This window comes from Mustela erminea, chromosome 8 (assembly GCF_009829155.1).
Source record: "Mustela erminea isolate mMusErm1 chromosome 8, mMusErm1.Pri, whole genome shotgun sequence".
Classification (NCBI taxonomy): domain Eukaryota; kingdom Metazoa; phylum Chordata; class Mammalia; order Carnivora; family Mustelidae; genus Mustela; species Mustela erminea.
In genome coordinates, this window is record NC_045621.1 from 34,130,934 (window position 1) to 34,154,105 (window position 23,172).

General features: G+C 36.2%; 1 protein-coding gene across 6 annotated transcripts in view; it reads left to right on the top strand.

The window, feature by feature from the left end:
* Positions 1–23,172, top strand: part of NYAP2 (neuronal tyrosine-phosphorylated phosphoinositide-3-kinase adaptor 2) — a 313,460-nt gene that overhangs the window by 6,183 nt on the left and 284,105 nt on the right. For all 6 annotated transcript variants that reach the window (XM_032354996.1, XM_032355000.1, XM_032354999.1 and 3 more), the window contains one exon: positions 3,288–3,525. In XM_032354996.1, coding sequence (XP_032210887.1) covers positions 3,305–3,525 — 221 coding nt within the window. In that variant the 5' untranslated portion in view covers positions 3,288–3,304. The remainder of the gene's footprint in view (positions 1–3,287; positions 3,526–23,172) is intronic.

Genomic DNA, 23,172 nt, shown 5'->3' on the forward strand with positions numbered 1-23,172 from the left:
CTAATAGCAATGTTAGGTACTAATGATTATGCTCACATTTCTTGAATGTGAATTTTCTGACTGAAATTCCAACAGTGTAAGTATCATTCCAATCACCATTGCAGAAACATGGAAACTAAAGCTTTAGAGGATTTCATTAAATTACACAAAGCCAGAGACCTAGGGTTCCTTTCATTGGGATTTTCAGGACATACTGCTCAGTTATGTTATGCTCTTCAGGACTACCTAACTGTCCTCTGCCCTGCCCCCCATTACAAACTACCTTTTGGACAAGAGAGCAGAAAAGTGTGATGCTTAAATAGGGGTAGAGTTCAAGCCCATTGTTTATATTTATTTTTGAAGGCTAGATATAATTGTCATATGATTGTCAAAAAATGTTCTTTGTTCATCCTCAAAAATGGTGACCATAAATCATGAGGAACCAATGAAAGCTACGACTGCCATCTGAATCAGTGCCCTTGTCACACTGCATTGTGATTTTTTATTTATCATGCTTACGCACTGCAATGTGATTGTCTAGAAGGACACAGTTTTGCCGTATCAATGCCTGGTTCATAATAGCTGCTCAAGAAATATTTGAATAGGGGTGCCTGGATGGCTCAGTCAGTTAAGGGTCTGCCTTTGGCTCATGGCATGATCCCAGAGTCCTGGGGTCCAGCACCCCACACTGAGCAAGGAGCCCAGAGGAGAGTCTTCATCTCCCTCTGCCTGCCATTCCCCCTGTACGTGCTCTTTCTCTCTCTCTCAAATAAATAAATAAAATAAAATTTTATTTTATTTTACTTGAATAAGTGAACAATTGTAAAGTCAAATCCTTCCCTAGAACTAGATGACAAACATGATTATCATATTCATAGGATTTCATCATCTGTAAGTTTTACTAGGTTTTATGGTTGATTTTTGTTCCTTAAATTTTTACCTCAACTTTAAAAAAAATCTTATGGTACAACTTTCCATAGTATAAATATTTTATGATATTATTGTTTAAAACTGTCTTGGAATAAACACAATTTAAACTCTAGCTGATTGGAAAAGACCACTTAGAGAAATAATTAATTTTCGAAAGGATCCAATTAACCTTGCTAATATTTGGAATACATAAGCTGTATAAAGAATGTCTGGTGTCATTTGTATGGGAGGAACGTTTAAGGGAAGAAACACAAATTTGGGGGTCGTACCTGTCATAATGAGATATATTCAGTTTTGCTCAAGGGCCAAGAGGGAATGTTCCTCTTCCACCCTGAGGCATTATCTCTAGAATCCTTGTAAGACTGACTTGGCTCACTTAACTATGGTAGAATTAATTGCCATAAAGTTATACAGATCTTTTTTTTTTTTTTTTAAATCCAGGTACATCTAGTGCTGAAGTGTTTGGTAGAAATAAATTCTCAATAATGGTAACGCTGCAGCCTTCTGAGAGTCATGCTCCTTTATTATTTTTTTTTCCAGAAAATTGTAGTTGTTTGTCGCAGTGATTTCTTATTTCTATATATGTCCACCACTTGAGCATCTACACTCATGGACTGATATTATAATACAATTCAATTGTGCTAGATAATTGGAATTATAAGATCATTTCGTTTGCCATCCCATTATGGCTTAAAACCAAACCAAACATAATAAAACCTAACATAACAAAAAAGAAATCATGAGTCAACAAACAACTTCTATCTTCTAGTTTCAACAATTTCTTACAGATTGGATAATAAATCTTTAAATTCAGAGTGGGACTCAAATAACATATGAATTGACTGACAGCTGAAATGCTAATAAACTCTGATAAGAATTAAAGTTTCTATAGCTACCATTCAGGTATGGAACATGATTATACTTGTGAAAAAATCAAAATGAAAATGAATTATAATGGCAAAAATGAAAGTCTAGGACATTTACTTTAGATAGTTCGGCTGATATTTTAAAAATGTCTTTCTGAGCCTTTTAAAGAAAATAAAACATATAAATGTAATTTATAATTTTAAATGCCCAACATTTTTTCTGTTAATGATTTTGCTTTTGATTTTACAATCTGACACAATTATACTAGTTTTTTATACAACAGTGAAGATGCAATTGAGAATAGTAAGCCTTATCAAGCTAAAAGGGTAAAGTACTTATCTTGTATGCAATTAATTAATTGAACTTCAGTTCTATTTTTGATTGATTAAGACACCATTTCTTTATCCCCTGGTTTCATTGATTTCTATGATTCATTGGATTCTTCTACTTCAGGGCACCCTGATTTTCATTGCCTGATGGTTTTCCATCACCCATCTATCTATGCACATACACACATTTGACACTACCACTGCTGCCAATCTTCTACCTGTACTTTTATTGTGATAATGTTAACTAACATTATTATATGCTTATTGTTATTAAACTCTACACTGATTTTTTTATAGCATCACCTCTCTAAATCATTACATCAGCAGGAGGTAGAAGTTATTATTTCCATCATTTTGTAGGTGAGCATCATATATGTGTTGGTTGGAATTCTTATGCTTTGTTGTGTTTTGATATGATTTTGGTTTTTCAGTAATTTGTCCTATGGTTTGGGTTTTTAAACCTTCATGCAGCAGTGATAATTGTAGTTGTCACTGCTTGAATTACCAGACTGGTGAGGATTAATGTGATCTTGGTGACCTATGATATTTGAGTCATTAAGTAAGAAGTCATGATGGAGCACCATTTTGGGAAGTAATGTTGGATCACAAAGGGATTATTTCCAAAACATATTATATTAGAAATGTGTATTTCCTTGATTGCTGCTTATGTTTTGCACAAATGGATTAGGTTTGTAGATCTTAATTTAAAATTATAAGGAAAACACACACAATAAGAAAGTTCGTTCCAAATAATTATATCGTTCTATTTGAAATTGAGCAGAGAAGTCTTTATTGCAATTAGAAATAAATGAAGCTTGGATCTGATATATCTTATTGATATAAGAACACATTTCTGAGAAACAAAATCATGACGCTAAATACATAAACCAAGCATTGATGTTGGCACACTATATTTGTATGCTCATATTACCTTTGAGAGATTTGGCCTTTGATGTGCTAATTTTATTGGTTTGAGGGGAGTATTTACTACTCCACCAACATTCATTTAATATTTACTTCAAATACACTTGATGGTTTGTAATTTCTAATGAGACATTTTCTCTAAATGGATTCTACCATAATTATTGGAGCTTTGGACTGACAAGATATTAGGGTGAATATATAGTGCCTTGCTTTTTATCTTCACCTTTGATAAAGGTAAAATGTGTTCTCATCTTACAGGAAGTGTTCCTTTTTACATGATACCCTCCAAGATGATGAGTTCTAATCCTGAGGAAGACCCTTTGGACACATTTCTCCAATATATTGAGGATATGGGGATGAAGGCCTATGATGGCTTGGTTATTCAGAATGCATCAGACATTGCTCGAGAGAATGACCGCTTGAGAAATGAAACCAACCTGGCCTACTTGAAGGAGAAGAATGAAAAACGCCGAAGACAAGAAGAAGCAATAAAACGGTAAATATAAACAAAATATTCTGAATCTTGCATACACAAGGAAATCGGTCAGTTCTGCAAAGCCTATGATATTGTCACCTGGTCAGGAAGTGTATTTACCACAATTAGGCTGGGTGAGACCATGAAATTGGCACCTGAACTATAACAGAAACACAATTCACCCGACTCACAGGACTCTTGCCTTAGTTAACAAAAGTTATTTACTGGTGTTGTGCATATGGAAGTACATCTGGGACTGGGAAAGAATTCAGTTTTCTTTAATATAAGCTCATACAAAACAACCTCTTGATAAAAGCCCAAGGGAACACATAAACATTTTCAGAGTCGATGTTCGACGAAAGACTCCACCTTAGTTAATGGTCTTTGTTTATAGTTCTTACTTTATAATAGTGCATCTTCTTAGATTATAAAAAGACTCATCGATAATTAGAATCAAATGAGTCTCTGAAGGCAGGGGGAACCCTCAGTGTGCTCTCTATGCAGTTTTATGACTATTACATATCTTTTCTGGTACCAAGTGCCCCAGGTTTGTTGAAATGAAATGACTTTTATACTGCAAAACCTACAGCTACAAGCAAATAAGTGCCAGATTATAGCTTCCAAATTGAGGTTAAATTTCCTGGGGCACTGAAACCCAAAGAAGGATATACATCTTTTGATTTTCCAAAGAACATCAAAGTGTTTCTGGCATATGTGTTTGTGTGTGTGTGTGTGTGTGTGTGTGTGTGTGTGCGCACATGCACAATAGGGGGACTGGTAGAGGCATATTGTGTTATACAAAGTCTTATTTCTTCAGTAATGTCTATTTACTGAGTGTGATGATTCAAAATTTGGAAAATTAATCCATATTAATTAGCTGGATACTAAATAATATTAGTTAAGCTATTTGGATATTTGGTGGATTTTTCATCTAATCGGACATTAATACTTTGCTTACTCCTGTGAACAAACAATATGATATTAGGGAAAACAAATTATTATTTTAATGAACTATTTATTCTTATAATGAAACTAGAGAAGGATGCACTACTTTAATCATTTAATGACAAATAACTTTATATGAGAGGTTTGAGAGAGAGAGAGAATTGGAAACCAAAAAAGGAATTGTTATAGAGAATTATTTTGAAAGAGTGTTATCTTTTTATTTTGGACTATTAAAATGGAAATCTATGCATCACCAGGTATAAAGAGGTTTGTGAAGTTACATATTTGATAAACATTGTCATGACTGCATACATTTAAGCCAATACATTGTTGACGACTATGTTATTTTTTTATTTCTACCCAATTTTAGTTGGTATCGATGATTCCCCTCTAGAATATACTAAATACCCTTTCTTCAGGACAATTTTTCCCCTTGGGAAGTAATTCAGATGGACTTCTGTGTGTATGCAAGCATTTTGCTTTTATGAGACTGGGTTTTCTAAAATTCTTAACAAAAATGATAACCCACATTGTCTTCTAAAACTCAATCATTCATTCTTTCCTTTAACCTTAAAAATAGAATTATCTGCAGAAGTTTCATTTGACTTTTCAAAGTACTTAAGTGTGCTTATCACTGTGCTATTAACTTCTGTCTTTCATCAACAACCTTTAGAAGGGTTCTATCTAAAGATATTAAGACAGTGGACTGATCTTCAAATTGAATTCTGACTCCTCCCTGAAATAAGGATTAGACAAAGAGATTTAATCCTGGTCATAAGAAATGACACTGATCCCGGTCAGATAGATAGGACTCCTCACATCTGAGGTCAAGATGATTCAAGGCCAGAGGCAAACAATGAATGTAATAGGCACCATGACTGCTGATATCCAAACTACAGTGTAAGTTTCATGAGCAGAATGATCCCATTTTTCTATACAGTTCTTCCAGCAGGATCTAAAGCAGGTCTATTTTTCAATAAACATTTGCTCTTAAGTGTATTAATTGATTGGAGAAATACATCTTAAAATTTTGCTAAGTGCCAGGCAGTGTTCAAGACCTTGAGAAGACAGCAATGAATAAAACAAAGTTCCTGATATAAGGAAGCTACATTCTAAGAGAACCGACAACACTAAACATAATTATATATAAATAAATATAACAGGTGGTAAAACAAACTTGGTAAAGGAGATAAAAATAGAGCCCAGGGAAGGCTCCTTAAATGATGTTTGAGACATTGGAAAAGTGCTGCCAAAAATGTGAGGTATATGGCTATTGGCAGGAAGAGAATTCTAGGCAGAGGGAATAGCAAGTTTGATGTGTTCCAAGCAGAGGACAGGGTGTCACACAGTGACCAAGGCAAGGAGTGGGGGGATGTAAGTCTAGACTGGTAGAAGGCCACCAGATAATGGAAAGCTTTATAAGCTTTTGTGTTTTATTCTGAAGGAGAAAACAAAATTCGCTGAAGATTTTTGAGCAGAGATGTGACCTGTTTTAACTGAACATTTTTATTGGGGTTACTCTTGCTTCTGTGTTGAATAGATGTTTGGGGTATGGCTAAGTGTAGGAAGTCCAGAGAGACAGCCTTTGCAGTAATTCAGATGAGAAATGATGGTGACTTTGACTTGGGTGGTAATAGAAAAGGTGGCATAAAATGATCAAATTATCGGCACCGTCAAAATTTTCTAATTGATGAGATAGAAGAGTTGAGTAAGAGAAAAATAAAAACAAACAAAAAGATGGCTTTCAACTTTGTTTTGCTGTTGTTTTATGTGCATGTGTGCATATGTGTTTTGCTTTGTCTTTTGCCTGAAATATGAGAAGAATGATGTTTTCATTTAATGAAATGGCAAAGACAAGATGAGAAGTTTGAGCTAACTGTTGAAGGAATAAAAGCTCAACTTTGGTATCCCAGTTTTATGAGCCTTTTTGGATGTTCAAGTGGAGAATCTGGATCCAGGATTTATGGTAAGATCGAAGCTAGAGGTATAAATATGAGGGTCATCATAGTCTATAGATTTCAAGGCATGAGTCTAGTTGAGTACACTTAGAATCTAAAATTAGGGAAGGTTGGAAGAAGCACCCCTGACCCTTCCCTGGGGCACCTGACTGCTTACATGATAGGAACAGTAGAAGAATCCAGGAAGAACAGCCATGAGAGAGGGGGGAAACCATGAAGGAAGGTGATAACTCAGAGTGAAGTCAGAAAGGTGGTTAAAGAAGATAGATTTTTATGAATGGATCAGCTAAGTTCAAATCTGAGAGTTGATGCCTCTTCCCACATTGGTGTTATTGATAAGAACAGTTTTGGTGAAGGGCTAGGGACAAAACCCAATGAGATTATATTCATGAGAGAGTGGGAAGAAAGGAAGTGAAGCAAAATATAGAGAACTATTTTGAGGGCTTTAAAGCCTAAAGAAATTCAAAAATATGGAGAGTGGTTGCAGTGGAAAGTGGGGTCTTTGGTACTTTGTTTTTCTATGTATTTCCTTTAAGAAGAGAGAAAACTAGCTTATTTAAACGGCTGATATGAATGGTTACAATAGAACGGGAGATGCTAATGGCTTAGGAACAAAAAGGAAAAATTACTGTGATTATGGACTTGAGTAGGCAGGAAGGGTTAGGATGTAAGGCATCTTAGAAAAAAACAGACTGTTCAGCCATCATAGGAGAAAAGATGGCCCAAGGTAAGGATGGCTGAATGAGACTGAATGAATGACTAACCATCAGGACAAGGTCCTGAACCTGGTTCATCTTGTTCCGAACACTGCTGTGTTACTGCTTCTCTAGCTGTTCATGTGATAGGATTATGTGTCCCTCTATCAGTAACTCTATGCACTCTTTCCCAGGCCCATGCCTCCACATGTTTTTCTGGAATCCTAATTTAAAGTGTAAATATCTTTGGAAGGACAAAATGCTAGCAAAACCTCCTAAATTGTTAAGACTTCTAAATGTCTTTCTTCCCCAAAAGCATGGCCCATGTACAACATGAGGATATATGGATCTCTGGATATTGTTGGGGGTTGGGGTTTGAGAGAGAAATATCAGCAGAGCCAAAAATTCAATGATCAGACAGGAAGAGGGGTCCAAAGATCTCACATGACTCTGTGCCAGGGCTGACTGTGATTCTCTTAATTTATCCCCTCTCAGTGTCCATTGTAATATCTAATCAACCTTATTTTGTTAATATGGTGACCAGTATTTTGGGATTCTGACAATTGAAAGCACAGTGATCTTTTACTTTTCTTGTAGTACATTTTTGGAATTACTTCAATTTTCTTAATAGAAAATATGCTTTTAATATTTTTTAAAACCTCCTAGCAAGATTCTGGTCATGCAAGCATTTTGGGGTTTCAGGGTTGGCAGCAAAAGCAGAATACTCACATCTAAATTTAACACATATTTTAATATTTTTAACATGTAATTTATGTCCAGTTGTAAACAAAATTCTATATGACATTAGTTAACACAGCTTAATCAATTAAAATTCTTTAACATGTCTGCTGAATGACTTCTTAAATATATGCTATGATTTAATATATGGGATATAAATGCTGAAAATCTAAAGATGGGGCATGTTTGACCTTGAAAAGGCATTGATGATAATTCTCTGTGAAATATGCCAGTTGCAATTTCAGAAATGTGCAGACTGCCAAGGATTGCTTAAAAAATGGAAATAGGATTTCATATGATTGACCTTCTGGATCACATATGTGCCGAAATGCCTTTTGTGCTGAAGCTGGGAGGCTTAAAACACTGAGCTCTCAGAAAAAGAATATCCTCATCACTTTCTCAGTGTTGTAAGTCACTTAAGCTTTCTGAGTCCAATTCCTTATTTTTAAACTAACTTGAGCCCCCTGTCACTCTTAACTTTCTGGTATCTTTACTTCCGTTTCTCAAATGGGATTTTATTAAAAGGCTCGTGGGGAAAATTCTAAATAAATAAAAACAGTGATCCTGTTAGTGCTTTTTTTTTTTTTTTTTAGCAGCCCCAAATAACATTTGATGAGAAAGAATGGGAAAGAAAGACGGAAAGGAGAAAAGTTAATGGAGAATGAAAAAATTATTTCAGTAGCTCATCGTTTCTGCTATTTTAAATCCTAATGGCTTTGTGCAGGCACTGTTAAATGAGATTTATTTTTTATTAAAAAGCCTGTAAGAAAACAAACACTCAAACCCTACAGCTTCCAACAAGTGAGCTCACTTGAGGGGGGTTACAGAAACCTAGTGTGTCATGTGCAGGGGTGAAAAGAGATGTTTAAGAAACAGGGATGATGGGGATGTTGAACCGCTGATGCAGCACAGGACCAGGCATTAAGGGAGGCAACTTACCAAAGAGAACAGAATCTGGCCACAGACATGTTGGAAAGGCAGTGCCTGAGTGTGCCAGTTTCGGAAGTTCACTATGTATAGGTAAAGACTTATTTAGGATTCACTGAGGAGGAGAGGCGATCAAAAGAGCATCTGGTATACCAAGACCACATTGAGGTTTGAGGCTTCCTTTCAAGTGAATTTTTCTCTCTGGATTCTGGAGCTTGTCCCAACACTGTCTACTTTTACTATTAGCCACAGAATTTTGAAAACAATATAGACAACATCCTTTTAATAAAAAGCAATAAGAAAATGTGTTCCCAGTACATGTTTCTCTGAGTGTGTTTTCTGTTACCCCACTGGGTTGGATTTCTTTCTTTTTTTTTTTTTTTTCTCTAATGAAACAAATGTTACATTAGTGAAATTCTCCCAAACATTGCAAGTCTGTAAGACAGCTCTCCACTAGAGCAAAGTGATTCTGTCACAAAGGACTACTTAGGCTGATTAGGAACATCTCTGTTCCCTGTGGATGCCCTCAAGGGACCTATACGAGGTTATATTTCCTCTTTAAAAGTGACAGTAAGAAATGGAATTAGATTACTTAGAGCTCCTTTAAAAAAAAATCCATGCAATTGCATATTAGTATGTATACATGGAAGCTATTTATATTTGAAGGTTTCAGTATTTCTGTTAGTCAAAGAGAAACAAAGGGCCTTTAAACCATGGAGGAAAAACAAATAAAAATAAAAATAAAGAAAGTATTTATTCTTCTTTTTCTAAAACATTGTTATCTAAAAGCAAATGATTCTAATACCAGGGTTTTGAATTGCTTAATATTTTAAATGATTAATCAAGACATAATTACACAGAGAACTCTTATTATAAGTGAAATGTTAACATTACATAAATCCTCTCTAGGTAGTTATGGCTTCTGAAATCATACTCATGATTTATGGCAAGACTATATGGAAGTAGAGAGCATTTGCTGAAGTGCATTTTTGTGAATGATCTATCCATTCAGTGCCATATGAATACCTACTTTGGTCATGAATAGATAATCTCATTGGGTTTATTTAAATTGGAGGCATGTAGAAAGATGAAATACCCTCTTTGTATATCAAAACAGAGGTTGAAACACCATTGCTCAGGTGAGTTAAGGACAGTTAAATGAACCAGGGTTCAGAAACCGAACTATGTCAACTCTTAAAAAGACTAAATGTAAAATATTCTACATCTAGCCTTAAAATATTTAGAAAGACTCTATAGCTAGTGTAGAAATACTCTACAGTTAGCGAAAGCTCCTATGCTTAGAGCCCAGGAAACAAACTCAAAAAGTCCTCAGCCATAATCCTATCTAGAATGAAATTCAAATCTGCAGCATGACAGGGTCTTGCTGGACTGCATCAGCTGATCTGATCTGATGTGAATTTCTGACCTAATTTTGCTGTAGGACTCAGTGCTCAGGCAGAGAAAACAAGGTTAATGTGTTGATAAGGGGGTGAGATTAAACAGCAGACAGTATCTTAATAACCCTCTCTAATTTCAGCTTCCTCTTGTGCTTGTGATTAATTCCAATCACTTTTGTATTAATCATTTCAAGAAACCTCAAGCTGCTTTGGCTTGTTTTTATGTTAAAATCATGCATCCAGATTTTCTCTCTCTCTCTCTTTTTTTTCAAAGATAAACAAGATATCCAGATAATGGAGTAATTTTGGTTAAACACCAAATGTATGGGGAGATTTTTATTCATTGAACCATACAACCAGAAGACAGAATTCAATAATTCACCTTTTCCATCCCTCACTGGTTGCTCTTTATTGAGCCAGAAGTCAAATCTACAAGGCTGATCCTAAATAAATTGATTTATTGAAAGTGTTCCATGTTTTGTTTTGTTTTGTTTTTCAGTGCTGGTGGGGAAAGTTAATATTAATGAGCATATATCTAGGGACAACACTTATGCCCATTAATATTAACTCTCTCCACTTAGCCTAAGGACATCACATTGGTCCATTCTGGCCCTTGTGCCTGTTCACTGTGTAAATCAAAGTGCTATCTGTTCTTCTAGTCTGCCATCTTCAGGAAGGGTCACCACAGTCCTAATATGATTAACACAAATATTAGTAGCATTCATCTATTTACAACTTATACTGCCTCCATATTTGTAATGAAGACGATTTTAAGTTTTTCATTCAGTCACCTGCTGAGACAGATTAGAAGCCACAGAAAGAGGGGCCTTTATGGCTCATTTAAGATAAGCCTCCTTCTCCTCCTCACCTATCTTCTTGGGAGCTATTTATGCTTGTGGTTGTTTCCATCTGAATTAGATTCCAGACCTGGCGCTAACTGTAGATTTTAAGAATCTTAGTATGTATTCCGTATCTGAAATAAATAGACAGATGTTGGAAAAAGGAGGGCTTTCAGAACATAACCCCACATGGGCCAGTTGGCATGAGGATTAAGCTTTCCTAATGCTGAGGAAATTGCAGCAAAGAGTAGACCTTCCAAACATCCAAACCTACGGCCACCCGAATGATCGAAAAGATACCGTTTGGAAAATTTCAGGTAATCTTTTTTTTTAGAAGTAATGCTAAATATTTAGAGATGGTTATAGATTAATTAGGCAATAGCTTTCAGCCCAGGGCTGTTTTTTTATACTCTTCTGGCCCTCAGAGGATAGTCTCAATCTTTAACTAAACATGGCCTTTGTGAAATGTTCAAAAACCCAGATAAGGGAAAGAAATTATTACAGAGCAAGGCTATGAGTCAGAGGATTTTTTAGCTACTAAAAATGCATTATGGCTAAGAGAACATGTCTAATGTAGCAAATGAAACTGCTAGAGACTGAGTATGCTAATAAAATAGCTCCAAGGCTCTGTCCAACTCTGACTTAGCCTGAAGAAAACATCTTCATTATGAATTTATAGGTCACCTTGAAATTAATTTTAATCATGATTTGATAGAAGGAAAATCAAGCCCCCCTCCCAAAATGGATTTTTGCTTCAAATACATGTCTCTAGTTAAAAGCTGTTCTCAATAACGCTTATATTTAGAAATACATGAGAAATATCCATGTCCGTCCTAGAATATGACTATAACTAGCCAGCCAGGAAGCGGGGGGGGGGGGGGGGGGGAAGCAGACTACTTTTTTTTTTTTAAGACACCACTTTCAATAGGATATACAAGGAAGATGCTTTAAATATAAAGACCAGCATTTAAAATTCATTATTTTAATTAGTAAATTGCATTTTAGTCTTTGATTTGAGGCTAAGTATACCACTCAGCATAACGTGATGGTTGAATAAGAAATGAGGTTGTTCAGCAATGAAGAGCATTACCAAGGAGACGTCTTAATTTCCTATCAGGGTGACGTGTATGTGTGTTGCTTAGGTATTTTGTTTCCACGGGAATTTTTTTGAAAAGCATTTATTGAACATCTATTTCACAGCATGCATTGTTCTAGATGCTTGGAATAAAGCGGCGAAGTCATAAAAATATTTGCCTTTGTGGGATTTACAATCTTGGGGGGGGTAGAATGAGGGAGATAGACAATAAGCTAGTGAAGTATAGAGTAACTTAAAATGTGATGTGTCTATGAAGAAAAGTAAATCAGGGCATTGGAGGCCAGGGGTCCGGGGAGAAGGCAATTTTACACAGATTGGCCAGGGAAAGGCTCACAGAGCAAGTCACATTTGAGGGAAAAAGCTGTGTTCTAGGATGAGAAAACACCCAGAGAAGATGTCTTGGGTGGGAGCCTTTCTGGCACATTGGAGGAACTGACTGGAGGTGAGTGTGATTGGAACGGGGCAAGTGAGGTCAGAAGGAATGAGGTTGGATCTCGACAGAATATGGATGTCACTGTCAGGACTCTGGTTTTTACTCAAATGAAGTGAGATGAGAAATCATAGCGTTTCGGGAGGAAAAATGCCCTATCTGACTTCTGTAATTAAAAGGAGGGTCATGCTAGAGGCAGAAGCTGGAGCATCAGTTGGGAGGCTATGAAAACAAAACATTTATGAGGAGGGAGATGTTGGTGTGGACCCGATGGACCAGGGAGATGTGGTGGAATTGGACATACATTGTGAAGGCAGAGTGGCTGGAATGTGGTGACAGGTTCCATGTGGGGTTGAGAACCAGGTGGGAGCATGGCATTCCCATGAACTAGGATGGAAGGAGAGCAGACGAAGGGTTTGGTGAGAAGGATTTGGGATGTACTGAGTTTGATATGTCCATTAGGCTTCCAATGATCTGTTGATTTTTGTATGAATTAATGTTTCCTTTTTGATCATTTGTAGGTGAGAGATAGCATAATTTTCTAGAAGTTTGAAATACTTTTATAAGACTCTAAAAGTTATACAGACACAAGCATTTAAGTTTGAGGACAGATTTTTTTTTTTTTTAAGTGTTTATTCAGAGGAGAGCAAGTACCACAGATTAACCACAGTGAATGAACAATTGCCTTGAGGTCTCTCTATTGTGCAGAGTTAGTGGAGTTAGTGATCTTGATTCCGAGAGCGACATGATCCACTCTCAGACACTTTGCAGTTTAGTGCAGAGTTAACAAGCTCTAGTCCTATCATTTAAGAATCAAAACAAAAAGCATGTAGGTGTAGGCCTGCCTAATACTTGGTAATTTGGAAGAGAAAAAAAATGCCCCGAGGATGGGTTGATTCAATTATTAACATTGGTAATATCCACTTACTACCTTATTACAATGACAGAGACATTGATAATTAGTTTGTTAACTGATGCACACTAGGCACTTTTTCTGTTCTTGGGTATGACAACAAACCAGCAGATGGTTATCTCATTGTAAAAAGACAAATTAGAGTAACACTGTGTTTGGGGGTGGGGTACAGGGGAGCATAATTGAGTAGTGGAAAAATCCTGGGACACAGACAAAAAGTGGGAGGGGTTACTATTTTTCCCAGCTTCAGTGAGACCAGTAAAAAAGTTCCTTAATTCTCTTCTTTTCTTTCTTTTTTTCTTTTTTTTTTTTTTTGAAGTTTTTTTATTTGAGAGAAAGAGAGAGTGAGAGAGAGCATGAGAAGGGAAAAGGTCAGAGGGAGAAGCAGACTCCCTGTGGCGCTGAGAGCCCAATGTGGGACTCGATCCCTAGACTCCAGAATCAGGACCTGAGCTGAAGGCAGTCGCTTAAACCAACTGAACCACCCAGGTGCCCAAAAAAGTCCCTTAACTCTTAAGGTTAAGTTTATTCATTTGGTAATTAGAAATAACAACATTCATCTTTTTGTATTGATCAGAGGAGTAAAGATACAATACATATGAAGCAGCTAGTGGAGTAGCCAACACATTTTTGCTGCTTAGAACTTATAATTGATATTGTAAGGGCTTATTTAGCCAGAGCAGCCCCACCCCGGTTGAACTGCCATTTTGTTGTAAAACTTAAATTGACTCTGCCCCCTACCCCCAGGGGAACTTACTAAAAACAAGTCCTGGAATCCAGTCCCAGGTAACAAAGTCCAGATACAAGGGTGGGTCAGGCCAGGTGGAGGTATTCAATCAGTGGGGGCACACAGGGTCTCCTAGCTACCAAGGAATATGGGCCCTGCTCTTTGGGATCCTTTTGGCACCAATCCTAACCAAGGTGTGATAGGCTAAATCAAATGTCTACTAGGGTAAATTGTAATTCAATTGGTCACCTAGTATCACTGTAGAGTTTCCTGTGTGTGTTACAATTTCATTGGCCGCCTCTGTGTGGCCAGGCCGAACCACATGGCCTTTGCTCTATAAAAGTTAGTCTGGAAAGCAGGGAGGGGTCGTCCTCTGTAAGGGGCAGCCCCAACTGGTATGTCTGACAGTCGGTCTGATTCTTGATGCTTGGCGTGAAATAAAGCTTTGCTTGACCTTCGCTTTGTATCAGTCTCATTCCTTTAATCACGGACCCATTATTGGGGTCCCTATTTTTGGGAGGACCTAACAATATTGTTGTTAGAATTAGTATTATTATTACTATTACTGCTTTTACCATCATCATTATCACCTTCATCTTTATTACATAATATGCTTATATTAATAGTGACATGACATCATGTCCAAAAAGGTTCTGCCTCCCTTTAGGGTAGAAAGCAACACAGGGAAAGAAACAAGTTAGCTTTGTTGTTAGCTTTGAGAAAGCTGTTAGCTTTGAGCATTTGCAAATGACAAGTGTACTCAGGCCCCCAAATGTGAATTTCCTACTTTATCAATCTGTTTCATCTTCTTGATGTGCACACATTTTTGCTCTTTCTCCTAAAGTTGTTAAAGTTATATGAGGGCTGATAGAATTTTGACATTCAAATAGATTCAAAAGGTTGCAATAACTGGTGATTTTAGTTTTAATTATTAAACCGGCTTCTAAGAGCAGAGAAACTGTCCCTTGAGCATAGCAGGTTTTGAAACATTTGTAAATCAAATTGCTTTGAACTCACTTGGTGTGCTGACAATGGATTTCCCAAGGGAATAGTAAATAAACTGGTATAGCATGTTAGTTTTTTAAATGTAATTGACTAATGAATTTCCAGATATTTTCAGGGAACTACCCTCAAAGTTCTTTCTCTTGGCAAAGGAACCACTACATTTTTACTCTTTTCATGGAAATGCACTCTTTCTGCGAAACTGCCATAACTTTTAGTTTAAAGGTAAATGGAAAAAGAAATCATGAATCATGAAGATAAAATGATAACTACTTGATGTCAATAAGAGCTACATTCTAAAATATTTTTTGTTCTTTTTGTTATTGTTGTTGTTCTAAGATGGTTTGATTTCTCCTCTAGAGAACAATCTTACTTTCAACATTGCATTTACATGCTAAAAGGTTTCAGCTTCTTATTGGTTTGAGGATTCTGGGGAGGTTAGCCCAACAATAGTGCTTAACTGCCCTATGCATAGAGAAAGAGCTCTTCTTTTCATGCTAGTTGACGTGGTAATTGTAACTCTGATCTCTCCAGCTCTTTTTGAAGAGAATCAGGATTGCATGGAAAGACGTGAGACTTTAAGAATTTTCTTACTGGGATTCTTGACCCCCTAGGATGCTTGTTGTTACATTGTCACATATAATTTTTTAAAATGCCTGTTCTGATGCACAACTGAAATAGTATTTGTTTTGGGGAGAAATGACAAACAGAACTAAAAATGACTTGTCAAACAAGTTATTTTATAGATCATTTTTAAGGAAATGTTGCTTTTCCAGCAGCTGGTATTTTATTTTATTTTGGGAAGAGATGTCATTTTGTGATTAACAAAAAAATGAACAGTAATGGAGGTTGTTGGGTTGTTTTTTTTTAGTGATGGGGAGATATCTTTATAGTGATCAGAGTACCTACAGAGTCTTCCTCAGGAGATAGGGGACGGCTTCCTTTTTTATCATTCTTCCATACTTGGTATGAAATTATATAGAAGGCAAAGGTATGAAATTGTGGAGAAGGCAAACTCTAAAGTGTTTTAGAAAAAATTCATTGCAATTAGTGTAATTTATTCTCCTCTGCCTACTAGACTCTGGATAATGAAACAAAGGGTTAAGAGATGAGTAGATTGTGACTTTTCTCTGGATTTTTATTGAGCTTTGTTTGAATCCCAAAACCTCAGCAGTGCCCAACCCTCAGCTTACAGAGATCAATACAAATATCACGTCTTATTTAGGAAGAAATTCCATGCGCTTTAAACCCCAGTTAATGCAGACACATTCATTTCTAGAAATCAGTTCTTCGAAATACCAAGTTTTATTCTGATTCTTTTTTTCCATATACTTTTCCTTATATTTATTCTTAGTAACTTCTTAGGATTTAGATTTATCTCCTTACTTCCTGTGTTTCATAATACTTTTCAATTCTAATCTGGTTTGTATATGTGTATATGTGTGTACTCTGTTCGGTTTGTGCACCATTATTTTAAAAGCCTAGGTATTTCAAATAAAAGTAGAGAGGAGAGGACAGTTTCAAAATATGGTACATGGTTCAACAGATTAAATAGGATAAAGAGAGATGGGGGAGGAGCAGAAAATGACTGCCCAGTAAAAGCCTTTTTAGCAAATCATGCTGAATCTCATTAATAAAGAATACGTCCACTAAAGCTGTACAATCAATCTGCCATGTGCATTAGTGATGTCTAGTCCAATTCAGGTAGATAAATTGTTCTCTAAGTGTTGGTCGGCTGCCACTCAAATCACAATACCAATAATACATTCCATGCTGAATTTCTCCTGACTCATGACGAATTTTTTCCACAGGGTTAGGCTAGACTAAACAGGTGAAGGAGAAGAATGATGTCTGTCCGAATGAACACCACCAACCACAGGGAAAAAGGACAGACAACTAGAGAGATAAGCAATAGACAACTACACTGCCAACCCATCTACCAAAAACCAGCAGGGAACAATCCAACTAAACCCATTGCCAAAAGTGTCAGCTAAAAATACTACCAGGAAGGGATAGTCAATACAGAGTTTGCAAAGTCAGATGAGGACATTAGTGTAGCACAGATATATCCGTCATGGGAAAACAGGCACAAGACAAAGAGGATAAAAAGGAAGGGAAAACGGAGTAACTAAATACCTCCATGAATATTTTAATTCCAGCATCTTAGTCTGGGTTCCACCCATGAACAATTCTATTTAATGATAGCTACCATGACTAATATCCTTCCCCATGGCTCACTATCAGAAGCCTTCATCATTATCAACCGATACTTTTTAAAGGCACGATATAGTATGTCTTCGTGAGGTTCTTTGGTTTGAGCCGACATTACATAATTATTCTGAAGAAGTCCATTGGCTTCTTATGCAGCCTGAAAATAAAAGCACCTGCTTTTGAATCCATAGTGTAAGGGAAAACATTCTACCCACTTCTTACGAGATTAAAAGTCTCTGAGGACATACCATGCATGGAAGGGAGCATTTTGAAACGAAGTGGAAATTCTAAGCCTGAGCTGTTGTCTGATTACAGCAAGGTGGAGAAATGAAAGACTATGATGGTATTGGGTTTTAGAGAGGAAGGTCGCTTGTGGATTTATCATTAATTCTGTGACCGTATCTGCCCAGGCCTTTCTGTTTCAATGTGACTTAGAATTCTAAAAGGAAGTCAGCTTCCACAGTCCCCCATGTAAGTTGCCTTCAACAAAAAACTTCTATCCTTAATTTAACACAATTGGCAATCTTGATTTGGAACAGACTGTGGTTTAGTTAACATGAAAACAGACTAACCTCTGTCACCCCAGAGTTGAATGAGAAACTCAGTTCAGGTTTGATGACATGTGTGAGCTCTTGGAAGATAAGCTAGGGGAAAAACCGAAATGGCCTCAGTGAACATGTAGAGGACTGGTAAAATCCCTCATATCCTGGCCAGATTTTCTCCTAGACAAATGTATACATGTTTATTTTTTAATGATGTTCTTTAATAATTATGCATGTTATATGACCTCAGTCACACAGATGAACCCCTATTTTAATGAACAGGCTCGAAATGGTCAACCTGATGCAATAAAAACTATTTCCATGTGCCAACTAGCATAATTTATTAGTTCCTTTTGAAAGCATGCTTGGGGGGGTGGGGTGTGGAGGGAGAAAGAGAACTTTAAGCAAGCTTCATGTCCAGCTCGGGCCAGAGATAGGGCTTGATCTCACAACCCTGAGATGATGACCTGAGCTGAAACCAAGAGTGAGATGTTTAAACAACTGAGCCACTCAGGCACCCCTGTTAGTTCCTGAAAAGGATGCAATGTATTCTGCAATGTATTCATACAAGAAATAGTATGTAGAAGATACACCTGCTAACTTCCAGCACCTTGAACAGTCAAATGTATTTAAGATCAGACCTGATAGATCTCAAAATCAACATTTCTTTTTCATTTTTGTTTGCATTCATATCTGAACTTTGGAGAAAAAGAGTTTCCTTCACCCTTTTCAAATTCATTAGGAGTGACTGAAGAAATGAACTAAGGAAATGTTACTTTGTATTAAACAATGAAAGGGAGACAATGAACTAATTAAAGTTTTCATTAAATTATTTTTTCTCAAGTATAAGTACTTCAGATTAATCAAACATCCCATTTGTATACTTTCCCTAAACGTTCTCAGCCTCAATTTGTATTATTCAAACCCTAATTATAATTCCTGGGCAAAGCAAATAACCACATAAATAACACAACTCAAATTCATGTAGACTGTAGGAAGAGTACCCTGTTGTACATGGCTTATATATTAGCATATGAAGATTTTAAATTTTTGAATAATGACCTTTGAGAACAAGAGTTATGCTCGCCTGATATTTTATTAGAAACATAGAATAAATATAAAATGAGGCCAAAAAAAAGGAGGAAATCATAATTTGAGGGAATTCTAAAGCCCTCAGGTTTGACTTTTATAGTTTAGACAGGTAAATATAAATAATTGCATTGACTACCATTGCACTAATGATATTTATACTGCATATATTTATATGTGGCCAGGTCAGGACTTGGTCTTTCTAAAACCAAAGCATTAGGTAGAAATAAATTAGATATAAAGTAAGGACAAAAATGAAAGGGAGAGTAGAGGTCAACAAAATTTTAGCCAAGTCACTGAAATGCCAGACTTTTTTTCCTTCTTCTTCAGTCTCTCAATTTATAAGTAAGTTTGCAAAATGCTTAAGAGTCATTTAAATAATCCTTGCAGTTTTTAATAAAGTAAACCCAAAACAATTGGAAGCTATTTCCATCATACGACAAGTTGCATGTCTCACTGGCACTTAATTGGTATGGTAACATTGCTTTTCTAGAAACCAAACTTTTGGCAACGTCAACAATAGTTTTCATGGAGAAAACTTTCATGAAAGGGAGAGAGAAACACACAAGGTGCTTGGCAAGTTCATGTCAATGGAGTGACCATGTTCCTCCCACTATGGAGACAATGAAGCAGAACCCTACGCAGTCTTAGGAGGAGGCAGCAGGTGCATTCATACTAATGCACATCTCCCCAGTGGTTTATTTCAAGCTAGTCAGTTTGGCGTATCGGAATTTTTATTTTTATTTTAATTGTTTCCTTGTCTGTGAATATGGTGCTTGTGAAGGTATGTGCTTCATCTACTGATGTTTTGATGGATTATGCACTGAGCATTTCTCATCAGGAATTTATCCAGCAAGTAAGGGCACTTTGCTTATTAAATTGAGGTCTCATGTTAGAGGCCATTAAGCAAATTATTTAGTGCCTTCTGCTTTGGAAGGCAAGGGCACAAGTACAGTATTTTATAACTGGTTAATTTCATGCTGCAATTAAATTCTTGACACACAGTTGGAATGGCAAACTTAATGTGAAGGGGAAATTAAAAAGGGTTTCCATCATCAAGTTTCTGTTTGAAATGGATGTTTAAAAAGAATTCTTTCTAATACATTTAAGAATTTGCATCTTTTGTGTTGTGGTAGGATGGAAACTACCTGTTAGGTAGAGAATAATCTGAGCAGAACTAAATTTTGGGTTTAAGTTTTTTTTTTTTTTTTTTTGGATTGTATACAACCAATAGGAGTTGTATTATAACCTATTTTACCTTAATGAAGGCAATTTTGGATAATAAAACTGGACTAAATCAATATGCATGTTATATAAATGTCTAATTTTCAATTTGATGACTAGATTAAGAGAAAGTGGAATTATTTGTGTGTGTGTGAGAGAGAGAGGGAGAGAATATTGAAATGCAAACTCAAGTTTATATTCATTATAGTGGGAAGCATACAGATAAAGAAAAAAAGAGGTAATTTGTCACAAATAAATTCTTGATAATTGAAGTCAAAAGAAAATTGTAATGTGTTAGTTCCATATTATACCTACCTGCTGGCTTTTTTTTTTTTTTCCTTTTTTTTTTTTTTTAATTTATTTAGTATTTTCATTTGAATCCATTGTAAGGTTAGCAGTTAACAGTGTAATCTACAATGTCAGACTTCCTTCCAGGCCATATTTTGTCCCTAACTTCTTCTGGCTGTGTGATCATGGACGAATTATTCAAACTCTCTGGGTTACAGTTCTCTCCAGGATAAAGGGGGAGTGATAATAATAGTACCTATAGCTTAGGATGTTATGAAAGAAATCAATGACATCAGGCACTCACAGTAAGCACTAACTGAGTGTTAACTTTTATTCACTAAAATATACACAACACAAGGCAAGGGCTTTGCTTTGCTTAGTACTACATTCTTAGCCCCTATAACAATAGATGCTCAATAAGTATATTTGAATGATTGATTGAATGAACGTTTGATATTATGAGACCTTACTCACGAATTAATAGGAAGTTAATAATATCCTGTCATTTCAGGGAATGCTAATTTTACCCTTATCCTGTGAAAATACTTCCTTCGATATAACCATAAATCTCAAAATTATAAAATTTTTTTTTTGGCTTCCATGTTGGCTCACTCTTTATAAAGTAAATGAAGAGAGAACACATTAGTATAGTCATACTAGTATCAGTCAATTTTGCTTTTCTTTGAATGATTTATTACATCCATTCTCAATAAAAAGTTGGTAAGCACTGTCCTTTTAAGGGGATACCTAAGTGAAATAGAGATATGAACTGAATGTGGGAATAAGCTGGCAACAAACCCCTATTTTACATTTTTTTCTTAGATTTTGATTAATATGTAACATCATCTAGCAGGAAAGTGGGTATCCTGGAGTCATATAGCAATGTTGCTGAATTCAGAATGAGAAACAAGACTACTTTCCTGTAAAACTGGCCTAAATTATTTCATTTAGTTTAGATTTTAGATAGAAAACAGTTGGGCCATAAAATGTGGAATCTTGGGATTAAATAGTTAAAAAATCTGTTAAAGATCTTGAAACAGAAAGGTTGTCTCTCATCCCTAAGATTCTCTCCACAAAACTCCAAAAAACGTAAATGAATATTAAAGAATATCCAGACTGTCTGCATTTTTAGTGTTGCCCAGATAATCACCATTCAGTAATTAACACCTAGGAAACTGCTAACAAGTGGATCATTTTTTATACAATACTAATGGGCTACAAATAATGGCACTCCATCAAACTGTGTAATTTTTGTCAAATCTATTTATCCTCAAAGCATCTTAGTGTCCTCATCCATGAAAGTCACAATCACAATGCCCACCTTGCCAGATGGTAGTGAGGGTTCAATGGAATGTCAGTATTTCTAGAGGGGCCACTATTCTTCAACTATAGAGGACGTGTGTTTCCCCTCAAGTCCTGCCTCAGCTCAGGCACGTGTATTTCACACCATTTATGACTTTGTGCTTTCGGTGGGTCTCTATGATTATTTCAAGACTAAGTTCAAGAGTCATCTCTCTGAAAACTTCTCTTGTCTTCACATACATTAGTTGTTTCCTCTTATTTTCTCTAAAGCACTCTATAATTCTATTCTAAGCTTTAATGCATCTTCTATAATGATATCTATACGTAAAATTAAAAGTGAGTCAAAAATGGCCATATGTGGGGCACCTGGGTGGCTAAGTCTGTTAAGTGGCTGCCTTTGGCTGGGGTTATGATCCCGGGGTCCTGGGATTGAGTCTCATGTTGGGCTTCCTGCTCAGAGGGGAGTCTGCTTCTCCTTCTCCCTCTGCCCTTCACTCCTCACCACCCTTTGTATGCTCTTTCCCTCTCACAAATAAGTAAAATTAAAAAAAAAAAATACTCTGACACAGAATGGCATTCAAACCAAAAAAAGGGTAAAAACCTGGAATATTTGTAAAGTGATCTATACTTTTGCTGGACTGTCTCAAATAGCCAAAGGGTTGTTTCATCCTGGAAACCAGTGACTCTTCTTCTTACCTATAAACAACTAATAGACCCCATACCATGCAATCCAGTTTCTCCTCTCTCTACTCTCTTCTCTGACTTTAAACTCTTAATTGCATAGATCATCTAACTGTCAGGATTCGGGGGATCCGGCAGGGAAGCAAGAGAGGTTGATTTCTTCTCCTTCAGTCATTGGGCAGTACCTGAATCCTGCATAAGAGAGCAGGTCCCTAGGCTGGGTTATAGCATTCTTCTTCCTTGTGAAGTGAAAAAAAGAACAATGTACACAATCATTTATAATTTAAAATCTTCATTTTTCTCCCATCCAGAGTTGCCTGTTCCTTTCTCTTTAGTGTTAGATAGATTCCTTCTCCATATAGGTGTCAAGATGGAGCTTGGAATAATAAATAGGAGTTCTGAAGATAATTTGGGAGCTCTGTTTCTTTTTAAGAACCTCCTCCCTTTGTCTGTACTTTCCCAATCAGGTACCCTTTGGTCTATATTTGTAGGTCATGGTTTGTGGACCATAAACACATGGTGGCAACCACTCAACTTTGGTATTGTAACATGAAAGAAACTTAACAGTATTTAAACTATGAACATTAAAGTGTTCTAATAAAACTTTATTTTTTTAAAAAAAAGTTTAGTTATTTATTTGAGAGAGAGAGAACATGAGTGGAGA